Source organism: Callorhinchus milii, unplaced genomic scaffold, assembly GCF_018977255.1.
Source record: "Callorhinchus milii isolate IMCB2004 unplaced genomic scaffold, IMCB_Cmil_1.0 Scaffold2, whole genome shotgun sequence".
Classification (NCBI taxonomy): Eukaryota; Metazoa; Chordata; class Chondrichthyes; order Chimaeriformes; family Callorhinchidae; genus Callorhinchus; species Callorhinchus milii.
In genome coordinates this window covers 53,574,756-53,593,772 of record NW_024704743.1, presented here as the reverse complement: position 1 = coordinate 53,593,772, position 19,017 = coordinate 53,574,756, and the positions used below count along the sequence as shown (strand labels likewise).

The window sequence follows — 19,017 nt, the reverse complement described above, 5'->3', positions numbered from 1 at the left end:
CAGATACCCACCAGTAAAGGTTCAGGAAACATTTCCAGCTGTGCTCTGTACAGTACGTCATCCAATGTTTTGCAGGCCAGGTCCCATTCTCCATTGTACCTAAGTAAGGTATAACGTTTAATTATAAAAATTGAATTCTGAGCACGATATCAAAGTAGCAAGCTGTTTAACCTTACTTCAACAGATATCACGAGGCACATAGTTCAGATAGTGAAGAAAATATGGATAGTTATCCATGTACTAGTTTCTGAAGTTCTATTGCTATATAGCTAAGCCAACAGAAATATTAGCACTACTGAAGCCAGTAGCTGTGAAGCTGAAAAGAAAAAAAGAAACCTAACTTAATAATGGGTAACAGCTTAGCTAAGTGCTCAAATTGGCTCAGATACTTATTTCTTCAGTTGTGTCTATTCAAAGAACTGACAATAGTATCCATCAATTTAAGTACATTTTAATTACTGCCCAAATTAAACCCTGCCTTCCTTTTGCTTCTTGGAACTCCAAGTTATGTATCAGAGTATTTTCAATATGCAATGGTAGTCCACTGTCTACAATACAATATACACACATTATCAAACATGCATTGTTTGCAGAGGGCCATGATTGCAGTTAAAATCCATCTGTTCAGTCTATTCAAATCTCTAATCTTTGAGATTAGAGTCCTGTAGCTCAGTGGTTATAGCACTCACTTTGCAAGTGAGAGACCTGAGTTCAATTCCAGGCAGGGCGAAACCTTGGGCAAGTTTCCTTACTCCACATGCCTAATAATAATAATCCCTCCAAAACAAAAAACAATAATAAATTGGTTATTTTCAATCTACGACTATTTGTGGGCAACTGACTGCCGCATTCGCCCACAAATATACAGTCAATTCACTTTAAAGTATATTCTGTGAAGTGCTTTGAGAAATCTAGAAGACATGAAAAGCACTATATCAAATGCAAGGATTGTTATATTATTATTAATCTTGTATTCTTGTATTTGGCGGCTTCAAGGAAACCTTTTGTGTGTCAGCCTGGCTCAGTTGGCAGCTTTCTCGCCTCAGAGTAGGAAGGTTGTGAATTCAAGCCCCACGTGAGGACTTTGAACTCCCATAATTTAGGCTGACACTCCAATGCAGTGCTGGGTGTGCACTGCAATGTTGAATGACGCATAAACCAAGATGCAGGGTCAGATGAAGGCATAGTACATAAGGAGATTAACTAAGATAGTTATACTTACATGGCGTAATAAACGGCTGTTAATATTTGTACCATACACTCTGGAGACACAGGTATTCTGCTACTGAAATCTTTGTAATTTTTCTGAAACTGTCTTGGATATCCACTGACACATACTCTGTGAAAGAAAAAAAAATAAAGGATGTTCTTCGTTTTTATTTATAATGGATGATATAAAGTTTTGTCAAATGATCAAAATATATCAGTGGTTTGTTGGTAATTTCATTTTAGCTCCTCCAATGTTTCAAAACTAGTCAAACCACTGTAGGATTATATTCAACTCGGGCACTGGGACTATGAAATACTTTTACTGAAAGTCCATCAACATCAGGAGCACCTTTATTCGCCAAGAATTCTATTTAATAAATAACCAACCAACTCAGATCAAATACATATTCTGCATTTAGCATAGTAATTAAACTAAACGATATACACTGTAGTATTTGATAGCATGATAAATGAGCAGTCTGCTCTATAAAAGTATACATCAACAATTTATGTATCAATCAGCCCATTATATATGATAATCTATCCATGCAAATAGAGCTTAAGTATTATGCACTTCGTACTAGTATTTCTAGTGCATTTCATGTCAAAAATATACAGATAAGTAATTAAGATGCTTTAGCTCGATGCTACATATACAACCGTTATTTAAATGGGGTTCAACAATTGTATGGGATTTTTGTAGCTTTAAGGAATGAAAGCTTATTTTGAACTGGATCACAGATGAAATACTAACCGATGCCCACACATTTTAGGAATAATCAGATTAGCAACTAACATAAAATTGACAAACAATTATGCAACATATGATGGATATTATTTTTACAATAAAACCAAGTGAATCCAAGCCAATACAAACTCACATAAGGAAAGACCAAGTGAATAGGGCATCGGGAGCAGCCAGTGTTTGTGGAACTCCAAGAAGAGAGAGGAAATTGGCTCAGAAAGGTTTATATACAAAATTACCCAGTCCAACACCATCAAATGCGATGGTATGGTAGGAATCTTGCATTTAACAGGATTAGGTTTAAAAAAGGACAAGAATATACTTAGCTATCATTTGTAGATAATAAAACTATACAAGTCTGAAAGTAATTTCAGGTGACTCGGGTTTCATCTCCTGACTGGACCAGATGTGCCCAAAGTCACAGCACCACCAGCGACTGCTATTAAACACTAGAATCTATACATTTCCCTCCAGCCTCATTTTATTAGATGGTTGCATACACATCACAGTACAGACACATTAAACAGTTTAATAGCATGGAAAAAGCTGCATAATTATAAATCAGACCATCTGTAACAATCTCCTCTGCATGCACTTTTCCCAAGTCTGTGTGACACTGATTTTCTCTTACAGAACTGACTACATTTGGTAAGTGAAAATCTATTATTAGTAAGCAACTTTAAAAATAAATCACTGATATCAATTTATCTGCACAGGACTGTGAGATACCAGCAACGATTAAACACACCTGTAATTTATTTGGGGTAAGGGGGGGTGGGAGGGGGAAGGGACACCGTGATGGACTGTCAGCCTAGATCGCAAGCTCAAAATCCCCAATGTGGGGCATGAACCTACAGTTTTCTGACCCAATGACAGCAACTGAGCCATATTCTTGTCCGTGCACTATGAATGACTCTGAAGTGGCAATAAGGAGATGGAAAACAAAGATATTAAGAAATAGGGAGAAAGAGTAGTGAAATGGGATTCAAAATATAAACTGCAACAATCTAATAAAATGGTGGAGCAGGTTTAATGGGCTGAATGGCCTACTTACGTTCCTATGCTCCTAGTGGAATCTACACGTTTTCATTTGAAACCACTGCAGTTGCAATCACTGTGATACATAGCAATTTACGATTCATTTCTGACTGACAGTACTACTTTATCTCTTTTGTGCTCCTTAAATAAACTCTGTGTTATTACTTAAAGCCTGTATTAGGGGCATTATCATCTTGTGTTCAGTCTTTCTAATCACCACTATATTTTGGAACTGCACCATCCCTACAACAAAAAAATCTTGTATGTATAAAGAGAAAGCATCTACTGAGAATCAATTGCAATACAAGTATTATAATTATCCATGCTCAAGCTGCGAAGAAATGCATCACCATTCAGAATAAAAGTATTTAATACGACAATATTTTACTTAGAAATAAGATTTAATAAGATTTAAAATCATAAACCTTTGGATGGAAGTTCATTACTCTACTGATAGAGCACTAGCAGTAATTTTATTCATTTAGTAATTCTGAATGCATAATTAATGTAGTTGTAATTTATGTATGACTCTTATTGAGATGCTCTAATTTCTTGATTTTATTTTGTAATATAATTGCCTTATTAATTAATTAAAATGGGGCTGTTCTCTACTAAAATCCTAAACTGATATTAACATGTTGCTTTAACCATACCACCATGCCTCATTATTTTAATTAAAAAAGACTTGCATTTGATATGGCAGCTCATTACGTTGTCAAAATATCTTCAGGTGCTTCACAGAATTTTACTTTAAATGTAGTTAGAGACTATGTATTATTCTTTTAAGTGCATTTAACTATTTCATAACAGTAAGAGAAACCTGGCATGTTCTCAACCAAAACCTCATATGTACACTTCTTTCACTTTTTGATGAAACTTCTCAGCTCATAAGATTGGTTTGGATTAAGAAAGTGCTTCAGCCCGTCTGACCTTATCATTCTTTAAACCCCACCTTATCATTCTTTAAACCCCACCTTATCATTCTTTAAACTCAGCATCAAGCTTTTCTAAAAAAAAGAGTCCAGTGCCTTAGCCTCATCCAGCCTTCCTATTTCAGAAGTTTGCCTTTAACAAGCTAAAGTGGCTTTTTGGCTAAGTATTTTACATCTTTGAATCGTACTAAACATTTCATTTATGCACATTTTCACTTGAGAGGAATTTTGGCTCCTATGTCACGGCATTCTTATTCAAATTTCCAACCCATCTATTTTAGAATTGGAAGAATGAAACAAACTGCTGTGCATAATTGGCTGCTGTGTTTCACTCACAAAATACACAGTCAATTTACTTTACAGTATATTCTATGAAGCATTTTGAGACGTCTCAACAATGTGATAAGGTGCTATATCAAATGAAGGATTATTATTAATAACTAAGATATTACAAGCAATAGAAAGCAGTAACATAATATTCTTCAAAAAATCTCAGCAAATCAATCATTAGTTTGAAATGTTGCATCTCACCTGGAGCTCATATGGCACAGAGACTGTAGAGATAGACGAGGCATGCAGTTTAAATTTGAATTGTAGCAGAGAAACAGGAATGTCAAAACTTCAAACCTGTCAAGAAATAGATTTTAAAAAATCAAACTTGATAAGACTATCAAGCAAAAATATACAAAATGGCCAGCGAACATTAATAATTTTGCATAATTTTCGCATAAAACTGAGGTTTCACACCTCAATAAATCGAAAAACTGAAAATGAAGTCAATCATCAAAATTAAATTGGAAGATTACTTGTATAAAAATAATCCAATAAATGAAAGCCAACATGGGTTCAGAAAGGGTAGATCTTGCATGACCAACCTCAGTCTATCTTGAGGAAGTAACCAGTATCAAACTACCAAGCTACAACAAAGAAGGATAATCACTACCTGTAGTAGTTGGTAATTAAATGGATTCTATAGTAATAATATAACTTCAATAAAGAGCAGCCCTCCAATGTCTTTACTATTACTCCATTGTTAAGAGACAGCACCTTTTGCTTTTCAAATTTATATATAATATATTATATATATATAACTATAGGGCTATACACAATGGTCTATTGTAAGATCAGAACATTTGGCAATATTCTTCTTAAGCAAATAATATTTGTCTCAAGATATAAAATTATTTTGTTATATAGGAACGTACAGGATCAAAAAAGACTATTAAAAGTCCTTTTTGGTCCCGGTTGAATTCAAAAGCTATTATTTAATACATTATTGATGCATTAAGCAGCAGTCTTCCAGTCTGAGGAAATAGTTATTTGATAAGTGTTTTTCACTTTCAGAAAGAGCAGCTGAAATGTCAGCTGGGAATTAGCTATTCCACAACCTCCGCAACATCACCCAGCTCCATCACTGTCTCACACGACAGGCTGCCAAGACCATCGGACACTCATTCATAACATCCAGGCTCGACTATGCAGACTCCCTACTTGTTGACCTCCCCAAATCCTCCCTCCATAGGCTGCATCTCATCCAGAACTCTGCAGTCTGTGTCCTCTTCCACACCAGGCTCCGTGACCCTATCACCCACATCATCGCCCAACTCCACTGGCTTCCCATCACATAGTGGATATAGTTCCCTACACTGGTCCTCACTTTCAATGGCCTCCATGGCCTTGCTCCCCCCTACCTCTGCAATATCCTAACCGCCTACCAACCTGCCCGCTCACTCCGCTCAGTGGGCGTCGGCTTGCTTCACCCTCCTCTTTAACCGTATCTTTGATCACCCTCCTTCCCCCCCTGCCCTCCGCCCTCCCCGATCCCGACCCCCAGCTCGGGTCCGAAACACTGATTGTCTAGCGACTTAGGACGTCCTCCCAACATGAAAGGCGCTATACAAATGTAATTTTGTTGTTGTTGTATCATGGTAATATGATGAGAAATTGATCCAAATCTAGCTCCAATGGAAACTTTACAGACAGGAGCTTCAGATCAAAAGCTTCATCGGCTCTTAAAGCCTCAAAGTCTATTCTATTCTATTCCCAGAATCTTCATTGCAAAAGATTCTTGTTAAGTTTCAAAGTTCTGTAAATCCAAAATATTAATAAATACCTTACCTGTTCTGTGCTGTAAAGGTTTCCCTTTGATCGTGAGGTCCACTATGTACAACTTTAGACAAACCATGCTGAGATAAGGCACTTTCTGTAAGTGCCATAGAACCAATACTGGAAGGCTAAAACATCAATTAACACCAGATAAACATCAAGAAATCATGAGGACACAAGTCTACTACATTTAAAATACAAAAACTTTGCATGATAACATTAGTATTAGTGTGGTAACTGTAAACAAACCTGTTGCAGAACCAATGCACTTTACTACATAGTGATGAGAATGGGATCCATACTATGACTCCACTCAGTTCCAAACAGTTCTATTCCATGTGTAATGACATTATGCTCTTTGACTGCACTTTTGGCCACCTCAGCCCTTCTCCCCATTAATATCTTTATAATGAGCTCTTTACTCAGTAGTTGATGTAAAATGGTTAAAATCGTGTCACAATCCCCAAGCTGCTAATCTCAAGGCTCATATGTCTTTAAGTGTGATACTTGATGGCCACCATTTTGCTAAGGTTCCTTGCGCTTCTAGATGGGAGGGCAATGGTGGGGTTATTGTTGCAAACTTACTGATCACCTAAACCTTTAAAGAAATGAAAAGGCATTTGATTTAGTTTAAAATCAGAAAAAAAGCAATAAAATGAAACTTACCTCATGGTATATAGAAGGTTTTGAAAGAGATGGGATTGTAAAAGACAGCACTTTATTGTGTCCATCCTTATCCACAATCTCCTGAAAAAAGGAACATCAACATGCACCTTTGCTTTCAATAGTAATATACAGCATTTACTATGTTTGCACAGATCAAGCACATTATACACTTTTTTAGGATTGTAATTGCTTTCTTTTCAAGTGATCTACAGGGATAGTTTATTTTTACCCTAATTATGCTAACAAATTAAGTTATGGTTTATTTAACAGTTAAATGCTACTGTATTTGAGTTACTTAAATTAGTGCAATATCAGCAATGATAGGGGAGGGATAGATAGAAAAAGAAACTGATTCATAGATTTTCATTTGACTTTCTTTCAAGGCTACCTTCTCATGCACTGCTGTCAAATACTTTTGAAAGCTACTTTGTTGTTGAAATAAATGGCAAAATAATGCAAAAGAATATCACAAATGTGGTGTAAATTGGTGGAACAAGTTAAATTTGTTGAGTTGACATACTTTCAGAAAAATTGGATATTTCTAAGTGTATCGCTTTAGGAATTCAAAAATCCACATCTAAAAAATTATGATCATTAATCAGCAACTACATTTGTGGAGGACATAAATGGATTTTTTGCAATATCATTGGAAAGTTTCAGAAAAATTATGATGTCATCATCAATAATAATTAAGCAAACATTCTCAATACAGGTAAATATCGGACCGAAAGCTGCTAAATAAATGCAATTTGTTGTTGATAATATGTGTTGCAACACTCTAATTTCAAAAGTCTCCAGTTTAAAATGTACAGCTTTATTAATTATAATAAATCGGGATTAATTTTGATGGGGTGGTAGTGGGAGGGAAGGGGTTAACACAAGCAGACTCTTTATGATAATCTACAAGTTGAAGAACCAGTTATTCTACATCCTTTTATATGAAAGTTTTATAATTATTGAAGGAGGAGGAAAATAAAAACTGTCCCACCTTAATAAAAAAAGTTCAGAAAGATAAACAAGAGTTGCATGGATTTGTTTTGTAAGGAGCAATTAGTCAGCATCCAGTTTGTATTAAGACAAGTAAGCATCCTGTTTGCGATACTCAATCGAGTTGAAAAATGCTTAGACTGTAGAAACCTTTCCTGTTACTGCTCTGCTGTATTTCACATTAGTTAATTGAACATTTCTTTTGGCGAAAAATGAAAGCTAATTTAATGGAGAACTCATTCAGAAATATTTTAAGATTTTCACATAAAAACCCATCCACTTTTTGAATTTACCATACTTCACTAAATACAAAATAGGGAAATAGAGAATGCCAATGTCATACAACTCATCCAATGCTAGAAACTGAATTTCCAATTACAAGGTCCAATGACAAGGATGTGAAAACACTAATTATTTACACCTACTGCAGCTAAACAGTCTCTCAAACACCTGAATGATATGAGGCAATGTGACCATCTTGAACCTTTCTTATTTAAGAACTTTTCAAAAATATTTTAGGAACCTGATTTGAACCTCTTCCCTGATCTTACACCATGTGTTAGGCTGCCTCAATAGGTAGCACTCTCGCCTCTAAGTAAGAAGGTTGTGGGTTCAAGCCCCATGTAAGGACTTGGAACTCAAATAGTCTAAACTAGGGTGCTCCAATGAGTCGAATGCCACCAGGTGGCGGTCTCGCACATGATCAAAAGACGAGAGGAAAGAGCGATAGAAATGTGTATTTATTCAGTCCAATTGAAAATGAAGCCAGATGCACTAACTATTTCATGTACAATAAAATGCATCAAAATAAAAATATAAACGTTATTGTTTAAATTGTGGTATATATCGCTTCTTCTTGTTTGTATTAAGCATGTGCAAGATGACGCCTAGCGGCGATTGACTGGTTGCAGACCCCTGAACTAGGCTGACACTCTAATTATTGTTGGAGTGCCATTGTTCGGATGAGACATTAAACCAAGGTCCTGTCTGCCTGTTCAAGCAGACGTTAAAGTTAATAACAATCTTCACATTTGATGAGACGTCTCAAAGAACTTGACTGTGTATTTGTGGGCAAATACGGCAGCCAATTGCACACAGCAGTGTCCCACAACCAGTGGATTGAGTGACCCAATTATGTTTTATTTATTTTTGTTGAAGGGGTTATTACCCCAGGAAAACTGATCGCCCAATCGACTATCAACCGGTTCCTACTTACTGTTAGGTAAACAGAGGCGTGTGGAATAAGGAAACTTGCCCAACATTTCGCCCTTACCAGAAATCAAACCGAGGTCCTCTCGCTTTGTGAGGCGAATACTCCAACCATTAAGCTCTAACCATTACTTTTCTTTGAAGGGATTAATACCCCCGGAAAGCAATCCGCCAATCGACTAACAACTGGGTCCTTCCTTACTGCTAGATAAACAGAGGCGTGTGGAGTAAATCGCCTAAGGTTTAGCCCTGCCCCCTCTTGAGTCCACCCTCAGGGGAAGACTGAAATGGAGTTCAGAATGTCATTTGGCCTTGGGGAAATAACAAATTGAAATAGGCAAGGATGTTATTTATAGTACTGCAGTGCGAAAGGTCACATGAGCAGCTTCCCAAACTCAAAATGTCTTAAAATTCTAATGTGACATTTACTCCAGCAAAGGAAAAACTTTGAATTCCCCAAATAAAGAATGATTTGTTTTAAGCCTTTAAAGTCATTTAGATTACTGAATCACAACTTTATGGGACCATTTAAAATTACATACCAAGTTGTAGATCCCCAAAAGGAGCGCTTCAATACAGCCACTGCTGTGCACATCTCTTGTAGCTGTGACTGAAAGATAGCACCAGACAAGTTCTGGAAGAAACTGTAATGTAAATCTCCGAAGAAGGACATCACCATTGCGATAAAATTCAAACAGCTGATGACAAACTGGTTCCAGCAACTGTAATTAAATTAAAAGATGAAATATTCATCAGGAAACTTCCAAGTTGTTTTACAAACTACCTTTTTTCCCTTCGCCAAACCACAGATAGACAAACAATATACACACATACACACACAGTACAATCTTTCTCAGTTCTCAATGAAGAATAATATAACAGAATTGACATTAAAACGCAATCCTCCTCCAGTGACTGGTTTGCCCTTCCAAGCCCTATCAACAGCACCATGGAGATGATGCATGCATGTGGGAGAAAGCAATACCGGAATATAAGAAAAGGTAATAGGAGGAGTAAGGGCTTCTCTGGAGTATAAACACCAGCACACATTACGCTGGTTGAATCGCCCATTTTTGTGCTAAATCACTTTGTACGAGTTCTATGGACCACCTGCCTTAGGAATTAAACTACAGAGAAGGCCACAGATTCAACTTAATTCCAATATTCCATTGCTAGGTAGCTCAGCCTCCCTTGGAGGCAGCTCAGCCCTCATGAGACTCCACTTACGTCTTCTCCCCCTCCCCAATTGATAGTCACAATTTAGTCATTCAACATTCTATAAGCACAGATTTGAACCCTCACTCGAGGATAACAGATGCCAGAAACTCTTTACAAACTCCTTGGTAAGCAGTACAGCTCAGCGTGAAATGGTTGAGAATATTGCCACCATCCTCCTGCCCACAGGCCTACCCATTAAGTAGTTGCATCTGATGCACCAATTGTAAGTATAAAACTTCAGCTTACTTTTCTCCATACCAGATACCAAGATACCAAGTCAAGGATATAATAATCCTTGCATTTAATCCAGTGCTTTATGTCATCTAAAGGTCGCAAACTGCTTCACAAGATTTTTGCTGTAAAGTGAAGTCACTGTTTATTCTGTAGACCACAACTTCCCATTTGTGCTAACAATTCAGAAATGATGCCTGCAAACAGCCATGAAGTGAATAACCAATTTTATCTGGATTATTGATGACCTGGGAGAAATTCCCTTCTTTATTCAAATAGTGCTGACAATGCAGCACTGCCCTTGAACTGCACTGAAGCATCATCATAGACTGCAAGCTCAAGTCCCGATATGGGGCTTGAAACCACAATCTTCTAAGTCAGAGGCAAGATTTCTACAAACCGAGCAACACTGACAACTAGAAGGGTAACATCCTGTACTAACGACTCATCCAAAAATGAAACATATCCATTTTAAGGATATTGCAATCTTCGCTTTTAAAAAAAAGCGACAATTTTATTCAATCTCTTTAAGTTGTCATACCACACACTATTCTCCAGCCCACAAGACGAGCACCTCTTTCTCTTTGCTTGCATTGTAACTGATCTCTGAAGATGTATAAGTATAGCCTATGTGGGGTACAATTAACCATCAACTTTACAAATTACTCCTGGAAGCACATGTTCTATTTGTGCTATGCTTACTCCTTAAAAATTGATAAGACAATGTCAAATCATTGTTAGTACTGAAATACACAGCATTACCCAGGCAACTGGCGTTAGCTAGCCCAATTGGTAGCACTCCCACCTCAGAGTTGGAAGGTTATGGTTCCAGCCCCACTTGAATACTTGGAGCTCATTCAGGCTAGGCTCTGCATTGTTGGAGGTGCTATCATTCAAATGAAACATTAAACCAAGGTCCCATCTGCCTCTTTAGGTGTATGTTAAAGACACGATACACTATTCTAAAAGAAAAGTGTCATGGCCAACAACCCCCCAGATAGAATTGATCATCCATTACATGGCTGTTTGTGGAGCATTGCTGTGTGCAAATTGCTGCTGCATTTGCCTACAAAATACAGTCACTACACTTTATACGCTTCAAGTCCTCCCAAAATTAAAAATACTATATCAAATGCAACGATTATTTGTATTTTAGCCTTACTATTTCTAAACTGCCACCCAACACTGATAAAGATGCAAAACTACATGTGGAACCGCTTTCTTGAAAAAGGCACTACTGGTATCACCATTGTGCAATATTCATGAACCCCATTTCTTGTATAAATTTCTGTTTATAAAATTAGCGAGTGTCAAGTTGGTAAAGTCCATAATGCCAGCAAACAAAACTCTGGTGGGAAAAGGCAGCTTTGCTCATGGGTCTTTTTATTAGAGTTTACCAACTTAAGATTCGCAAACTGGAAGTTGAAATTAATGCAAAATGTTAGTTTTGTGAATGTCTTAAGAAGTCTTAAGAAGCTACAGAAATTTTAAAAAATCACAAGAAACAGGGAAAACCAGGAAAACAGTACATTGTATTGAAAATATTACTCCCAGAATAAACAGTTCTAATATTAAATAAGGACAGTAAGATTGTGAAATTATATGCTAATATTTAGTAATTTAATTAGGATGTTAAAAAAGCATTACATTAATAAGCATATTCTAATGGCAGTATACAAATGTGATTTACATTAAGCATAGTCAGTCTTCAGTGAGCACCATCGCATTGTTTTGTTCCTACCTCACTATGAGGCTCACAAATGACTTGGTATAATGCTGAAACCAAAGAATGGTTGTCGTTTAAACTTGCAGCATAGCTGGAAACAGAGCTCTCAGGCAGTGTCTGAAATCAAAATAAAAAGTGAATAAGAATTTCAAATATAGCTATTAAGAATAGCTTTTAAGAACAAACCCACTATGAGGAGAAACTCATTACATCACTTCATTACAGCACTAAACTCGCTGACCACATTACAAATGAAGAAATTAAGAAATAGCCAATGTCCAGATCATCAAGTTGTCACTGATGTCGCTTCCTGTGAAGTGATGTCAACTGGACATGAACCGGTTGATGAAGCAGAACTCAGCTTTCATTATGCGTGCGAATCTAGGTCTCCCCCTTCTTCTAACTAATGTGGGTACGCACGAGACCCATGCTCTAAGCGAGGAAACAAAAGGGACAAGAATAGGATTCCCCTATATTATGCTCATTAAGGAATTATATAGTCTGAATGCCCATATCTCATCTGACAATATCATTTTGAACTGAGCATTTTAAGGTTGTTAAATCTCACTGTATTACAAGAACAACAAGATTCCATTTATTGAGCGCCTTTCACGTCGGGAGGACGTCCCAAGGCGCTGTACAGTTGGGTCAGGACCCGAGCAGGGGGGAAATGGTCAGGGTGAGGGGAGGGAAGGGAGGGAGCGAGGAGGGGGTAGAGAGTTGAGAGGGGAGCTGAAGGCACGGTCAAAGAGAAAGGTCTTGAGACCGGCCTTGAAGGAGGAAAGGGAGGAAGCGGCGAAGGCACTGGGGGATGGAGAAGCAGAAAGAAAGTAAATGGAATACAAAGGGTTATAAAATTCTCAGTGGCATTTGAAAATTGCCTCAGAGCTCAGTTCTCACAGAGTGCTGGGACATACTTGTGAGGCTCCATGGTAGAGACTTTGTATCCTGAGGCTTATTTCCTCTTGACACAAAATGCCATTTGTTTCACTTTTCCCATTGAATGTATTTTCAAATCTAATATCTCCCAAAAAAGTCTAGAATTGACAGACGTTAGATTTGGGCATCTCTTCTCAGTTGGCAATGCCAATCAATGATCACTTTGGGAATGTTCTGTGGTCTCTGATATTAGTTGAGAAGATACCTTGGTATTCACTAATGCCAAGGTTGACCTCCTTTTTCTCTTATGAACTTTATTCGTCATCTGAACTCCTTCCCCTCTGGGCGTCCTCCCGCAATGACCTCTCCACCTCGGTCACCCTTCTCCACAGCTCCCTCTCTTCCACTCTTGATTCCCTCACTCCCCTCTATTCCCAAACCGTCTACTACTCACGCAAATCACCTTGGTACACCAGCCACCTCCGCTCCCTTAAAGTCCAGGCGTGTTCCGCTGAGCGCACCTGGTTTAAATCAAACCTATCAGTCCATCGGCCCTCGCCTCCGCTAAATCATCATTCTACTCCAAGACAATCTTGGAGGCTAAGGACAACCTCAGGCTCCTCTTCTCCATCATGAACTGGCTCCTCCGCCCACCCTCTCACGCCTCACCCATCCTCACCTGAAATGCCAACTGCGAAGCGATGTTGAACTTCCTCAAATCCAAAGTCGAGGGAATTCGCTCAGCTGCCTCTTCCATTGCAACTGCTACCCCCTCCCCATCTCCTCCTCCCACCCCAGCCCCTACGCACCCCTCACTCCACATTTTTGAACCTGTCTCCCACTCCGCTCTCATCACCAACATAACCCGTATGAAACCCACCACCTGCTCCCTCGACCCCATCCCTACCGCACTCCTTACCTCCCAGCTCCACCTCCTTGTCCCTCTACTCACTGACATTGTTAACCTCTCACTATCCTCTAGTACTGTTCCCACCACTTTAAAAACCACTGTCACTCCTATCCTTAAAAAACCCTCCTTGGACTCTTCTCTACTCCCTAACTACTGCCCCATCTCCAACCTCCCCTTCCTTTCCAAGGTCCTGGAATGAGTTGTTGCTTCTCAGCTTTGCTCCTTCCTCTCCTGCCACTCCCTTCTCGAACCCCTCCAATTGGGCTTCCGTGCCTCCCACAGCACAGAAACCGTCCTGGTCAAAGTGACAAATGACATTCTGTCCATCTGCGACCAGGGCTCCATCTGCCTCCTCGTCCTCCTTGACCTCTGCTGCTTTCGACACCGTCGACCACTCTATCTTCATCCATCACCTCTTCTTTTACCTCAACCTCCAAAGCGCTGTCCTTGACTGGTTCAGATCATACCTCTCACACCGCCTGCACTTCATCTCCTCAAACGGCTTCTCCTCTAGCACCCGGACTGTCTCATGCGGCGTTCCTCAGGGCTCTGTCCTTGGTTCCCTCCTCTTCAATATCTATATGCTCCCTCTTGCTGACATCATCCACAGACATGGGGTCAACATCCACATGTATGCAGATGACACCCAACTCTACCTCGCTGGCTCCACCCTTGACTCCAGGACCACTGCTGTCCTGACTGAATGACAGTCAGACATTAAGTCCTGGATGAGAGCTAACGTTTTACAGTTGAACTTCAACAAGACCGAGGCTCTCCTGATTGGCTCTCGTCAGCACCTCCTCACCTCAGGAGCTGACAGCATCACCATCCATGGTTGCACACTCCATCTTACTAAGTCAGTCCGGGGTCTTGTTTGACCCTCAACTATCCTTTCTACCCCACATCTGCGCTATGACCCGCTCTGCTTTCCCCCACCTCCGAAACATCGCCCGGCTCCGACACTGTCTCACACCGCAGGCCGCCGAAATCCTCATACACGCCTTCATTACATCGAGGCCCGACTATGCAAACTCACTGCTTGTCGTCTCCCCAACTCCTCCCTCCACAGGCTGCAGATCATCCAGAGGATACAGTTCAAGCTTTCTGTGGTAGATCAATCAAAATTGATTATCCATCATAGATGAAAGCGTGAAGTATGATAAATATAAAAAGGATATTGCAGCGATTGAAAGGATACAGAGGAGGGCAACCAAAATGATTGAGTAGATGGAGGGACTGGACTACAAGGAGCGATTAGGTAAACTGGGCATGTTCACACTGGAGAAGAGAAGGTTGATGGGTGATATGATTATGGTATTTAAGACTCTGAAGGGAATAGGTAATGTAGACCATGATAAGTGTTTTATCTGGTACTGCAATTGAAGCGGGGTAAATTCAGAACAAATCTGCAGAAACACTACTTCAATGAGCGAGTAGTAAACTTATGAAACAGGCTCCCTTGGGAGAAGGTGGAAGCAGAAAATGTTGTTTGTTTCAAGAACAAATTAAGATTTCTGTCAGAAAATAATATCTTGGGATATAATATATAGTTTGGGTCACAAGATGTTAAGCAACTGGTGGAAGGTGAACTAGATGGACCTTGGTGTTCTTTTGCCTAGCAAATTCTTATGTTCTTTGAGAGTAATCAAAGGCAATGTAAAATATTTATGTAATTCGTTTTACATAATGTCTTCAATCATACAATCATGTATTGGGCTTTAAAAAATGGGGTCAAGCAACGCTTTATAGGGCTCTTCCTTTATCTGTTCTGAAAGGAATCGTTGGAAAATGCTGCAAAATCTTATACTTAATGACAACGCTCTTACGCCTAAAACTATGAGCATTTTCAAGTCTCACAATTCTGCCCATATATACCCTCTACTTCCTAAAAGAACACATTAATGATATTTCTGTAAGAGTTGAGGGGGTGAGGAAGCGTATTAGAGTTGAGGGGGAGTGGAGGGAAAAGATGAAAGGTGGAAGGGATAGATGACCGAAAGTGTAGACAAATAGGTACGTCTTGAGGCGTACGTTGAAAGGGGAGGACCGAAGGAACTGGGAATAGAGTTCCAGAGATTGTGGCTGAAAGCATACCTATTGATGGTGTGGAGGATAGAGTGGGGGTTGTGAAGTTAGCCAATGTCAGCCAACGAAGAGAATGACGAGATTAGCCAGGTGAATGAGGTGCGAAGGTAGGGTGGGGATACATGACAGATTTTGCCAATTACTAAATACAGGAGAATCCCATTATAACTCCCTCCAGTAGAGTCCTGTCTGTCTTATTAGGTCTTCTATGGACCCAAACTAAGCAAAAATGGTGTAGTCCTGGCTTCCGTTTGCTAAAAACAGCTGACTGCCAGGTGGCTAGAGTCACAAACACCAATTCCTGCACGTTGTGTGTCTGTGTACTATTGTGTGTCTATACGCAAGATGCACCACTGATGTCACTTCCTGTGTACATAACACAAGAATGACAGTGGCAACCCAATGACCCAGAAGTTTCCTTTTCTAAAAAAAATTGTTTTGCTTATAATGCAGTCAATGAGACATTGGATCTAGCCAACCACATTATAATAAGGTTATTCTATATTTGGAAGAGATGTGTGAATTAATAATAATCTAATGTAAAAATTTAAAAATATTTCAAATGTTTAGCATATTCAGATGAGGCATCCTGAAATATGCATGCAAAAAAAATCCAAATCTGACACGAGAGTGAAACACTGTATGGTGCAATTTGCCATAGATACTACAGTCACCATATGGTATAGGAAGCTTTAAAAAAATGCTTATGTCAAAAGTGTTCTGCTGCAATCAAAGTAATAGATACCTTAAATTCTGATAGCCACTCCTCCACAACTAGCATCTTTCTACATCTGTTGAGGTGCTTGATTCAACCTTGTAAACAGGAAATAAGAAAAATATTAAAATTCACATGATTTGCAATTCAGATAAATTCCATCAACCTTTAGTTCTAATTTTAACTTAATTTTAAATTGATCTTTAATTTTAAAAATAATGGTTTGGGATAAAAAAAATTCTATGCTCTCGGAATATAAATGAACAAACTGTAAAAAATAGAAATCTATGAAATAACAATAACACCATGCTTGCTTTGAAAACCAGAAGGATTCCCAAGAACAAAGTAAGCTACTAGATATAAGAAACCATTCCAGGAATTCATTTATCAGACCTTAAAGGTGGAAATGTGAATACTGCTTCAGCGGACAAGTCATCCATCTCACAGAGAAAAAATATCCAACAGTTTTTTATCATTCCCACAATACTTTCAAAATCAATAATCATACCTAATGCCTTGTTTTTTAAACTAAGCAATTCTGAAAATTAAGGGAATTATTTGTTTACAAGTCCATGGAAAATACCTTAAACCCCCAAATGAAATAATGTAGAACTCAAATCTTATCTACAATTACTGTCCATGAGCACATGAAAATACACTATTGTCAAGACTGAGATAGATAAGATTTCTTATTGCAAAAGGGATTAAGGGATATGGGGATAAGGCAGGGTCAGGTTATTAGCTGGAGTTAAATTAGAAGATCAGCCATGATTGAATGGCAGGGCAGGCTCGAAGGGCCGAATGGCCTACTCCTGCTCCTACATGTTAAGTTATGTTATGTCAAACCCCTTCATGGACACATTGGTATACTAAAGGTCTACTGGAAGAGTGGTACACATCCAGCTTTCAACACATAGCAAACAGGGAGCCCGATTTCCAGCATCCACTGGAAACATCTTGTGAGAGCAGTTGCTGGCTTCCTACATAAACACAGTGTGGATTGGTGGGGCCATTGGTTAAGTCTTTTACGACCTACTGATCTGGAATGCTGACCCATGGTCATTCTTACAGCTTTGCCCTTTAGAACATTGCATCTCTTTTTATTGACTCAAACTGTTATAAACATGGTCAAACTGTATTAACCTAGAAGCAAATATTGAATATGATGTTCCTAAATGTGGCAATTTACTTATAATTCTCTTGGCATATTAATGTAATCTTGTTGCAGCTGAGGGAAGAAAAGAGATGATTTGCATTTATATAGCTCCTTCACATAAAAGAAAGTCTGAAACTATTTAGGAACTAAGAAATGTTAGCAAATGTTAACACTAAGGGAAATAAGAGATGCAAAATGTTGATTTACGCATTGTCAAAGAGCAGTTTTGAAACAGGCTCCCAGAAAGAAAGGTGTGGTCAATGAAGACTAGCCACTAATGGTCGACAGATGGGAGTGGGGAGCAAGCAATAGATCAGGGTACGATTGACTGGACATCAATGGAGCTTAGCGCAGATGCAGTCATGGCAGTCTGAAGCCATGGAGGAAAGACTTCAGGCTGGTTGCTCTGTGAACCTGCAGTATACTGGAAGAGCGGTACACTTCCGTTTTTTTGCGAGTTGCATGCAAGGGAATGCAGGGCACATGCTAACAATTAATACTGCTACTACAGACAACTAATAGTACACAAAGCACCCAACAATCAGGGTTGGTTGACGTTTGTGTAAAATAGAGCTAGGGAGGCTAGTGAAAACAATTGAAAGGGAAAAAAAGATCGACACTTCAGGTGATTGAGGCACGGATTGAGGTTCTTACAGCAATGGAGATCCTAGACTTGTTTAGGACTTGATGCTGTGATGCAAGTACAATAGGGAGGATATTTTTGAGAGATGAGAAAAGATAAGCCGAAGGGCCTTTTTCATCCAAAACAACCTTGTGATTGTGTCAGATGAAGTAAAAGCAACATTTCGGAAATGTAGTTTGAAACTCATCTCAGGGTCAAACAGAATGTTATGGTTACGCACCACTTGGTTCAGTCTGATTGAGCAATCAGGGATAGAATCAGTGCCAAAGATGAATAGATACTGGCAAGAACCAAACAAGATGGGTCAGGCTTGATGTTCAGCTGCAGTAAAGTTATGGCTCATCCAGGACTTGGCTTCAGATAGGCAGTCTGTCAGAACAGCAGCAGCTCTGAAATCAAAGACAATAGCAAAATTGGACGTAACCAGCATACATAAAATATAGAGTCCATCACTTTATAGTATATTCTATGAAGCACTTTGACACATCTCAACGACGTGATAAGGAGCTATCAAATGCAAGGATTATTATTATTAAGTAATCCCAAAATAGACCGTGATTGG

The 19,017-nt window shown here is 38.9% G+C and overlaps 1 protein-coding gene across 6 annotated transcripts in view; it reads right to left on the bottom strand.

The window, feature by feature from the left end:
- fam126a (family with sequence similarity 126 member A) overlaps positions 1 to 19,017 on the bottom strand; it is a 50,567-nt gene that overhangs the window by 13,941 nt on the left and 17,609 nt on the right. For 5 of the 6 annotated variants that reach the window (XM_007903253.2, XM_007903258.2, XM_007903292.2 and 2 more), the window contains exons 3-11: positions 18,676 to 18,844; positions 16,687 to 16,754; positions 12,083 to 12,184; positions 9,435 to 9,614; positions 6,697 to 6,777; positions 6,043 to 6,158; positions 4,456 to 4,551; positions 1,223 to 1,339; positions 12 to 99 (exon numbers count right to left, since the gene is read on the bottom strand). In XM_007903253.2, coding sequence (XP_007901444.1) covers positions 12 to 99; positions 1,223 to 1,339; positions 4,456 to 4,551; positions 6,043 to 6,158; positions 6,697 to 6,777; positions 9,435 to 9,614; positions 12,083 to 12,184; positions 16,687 to 16,722 — 816 coding nt within the window. In that variant the 5' untranslated portion in view covers positions 16,723 to 16,754; positions 18,676 to 18,844. The other variant, XM_007903267.2, reaches the window with a different exon arrangement.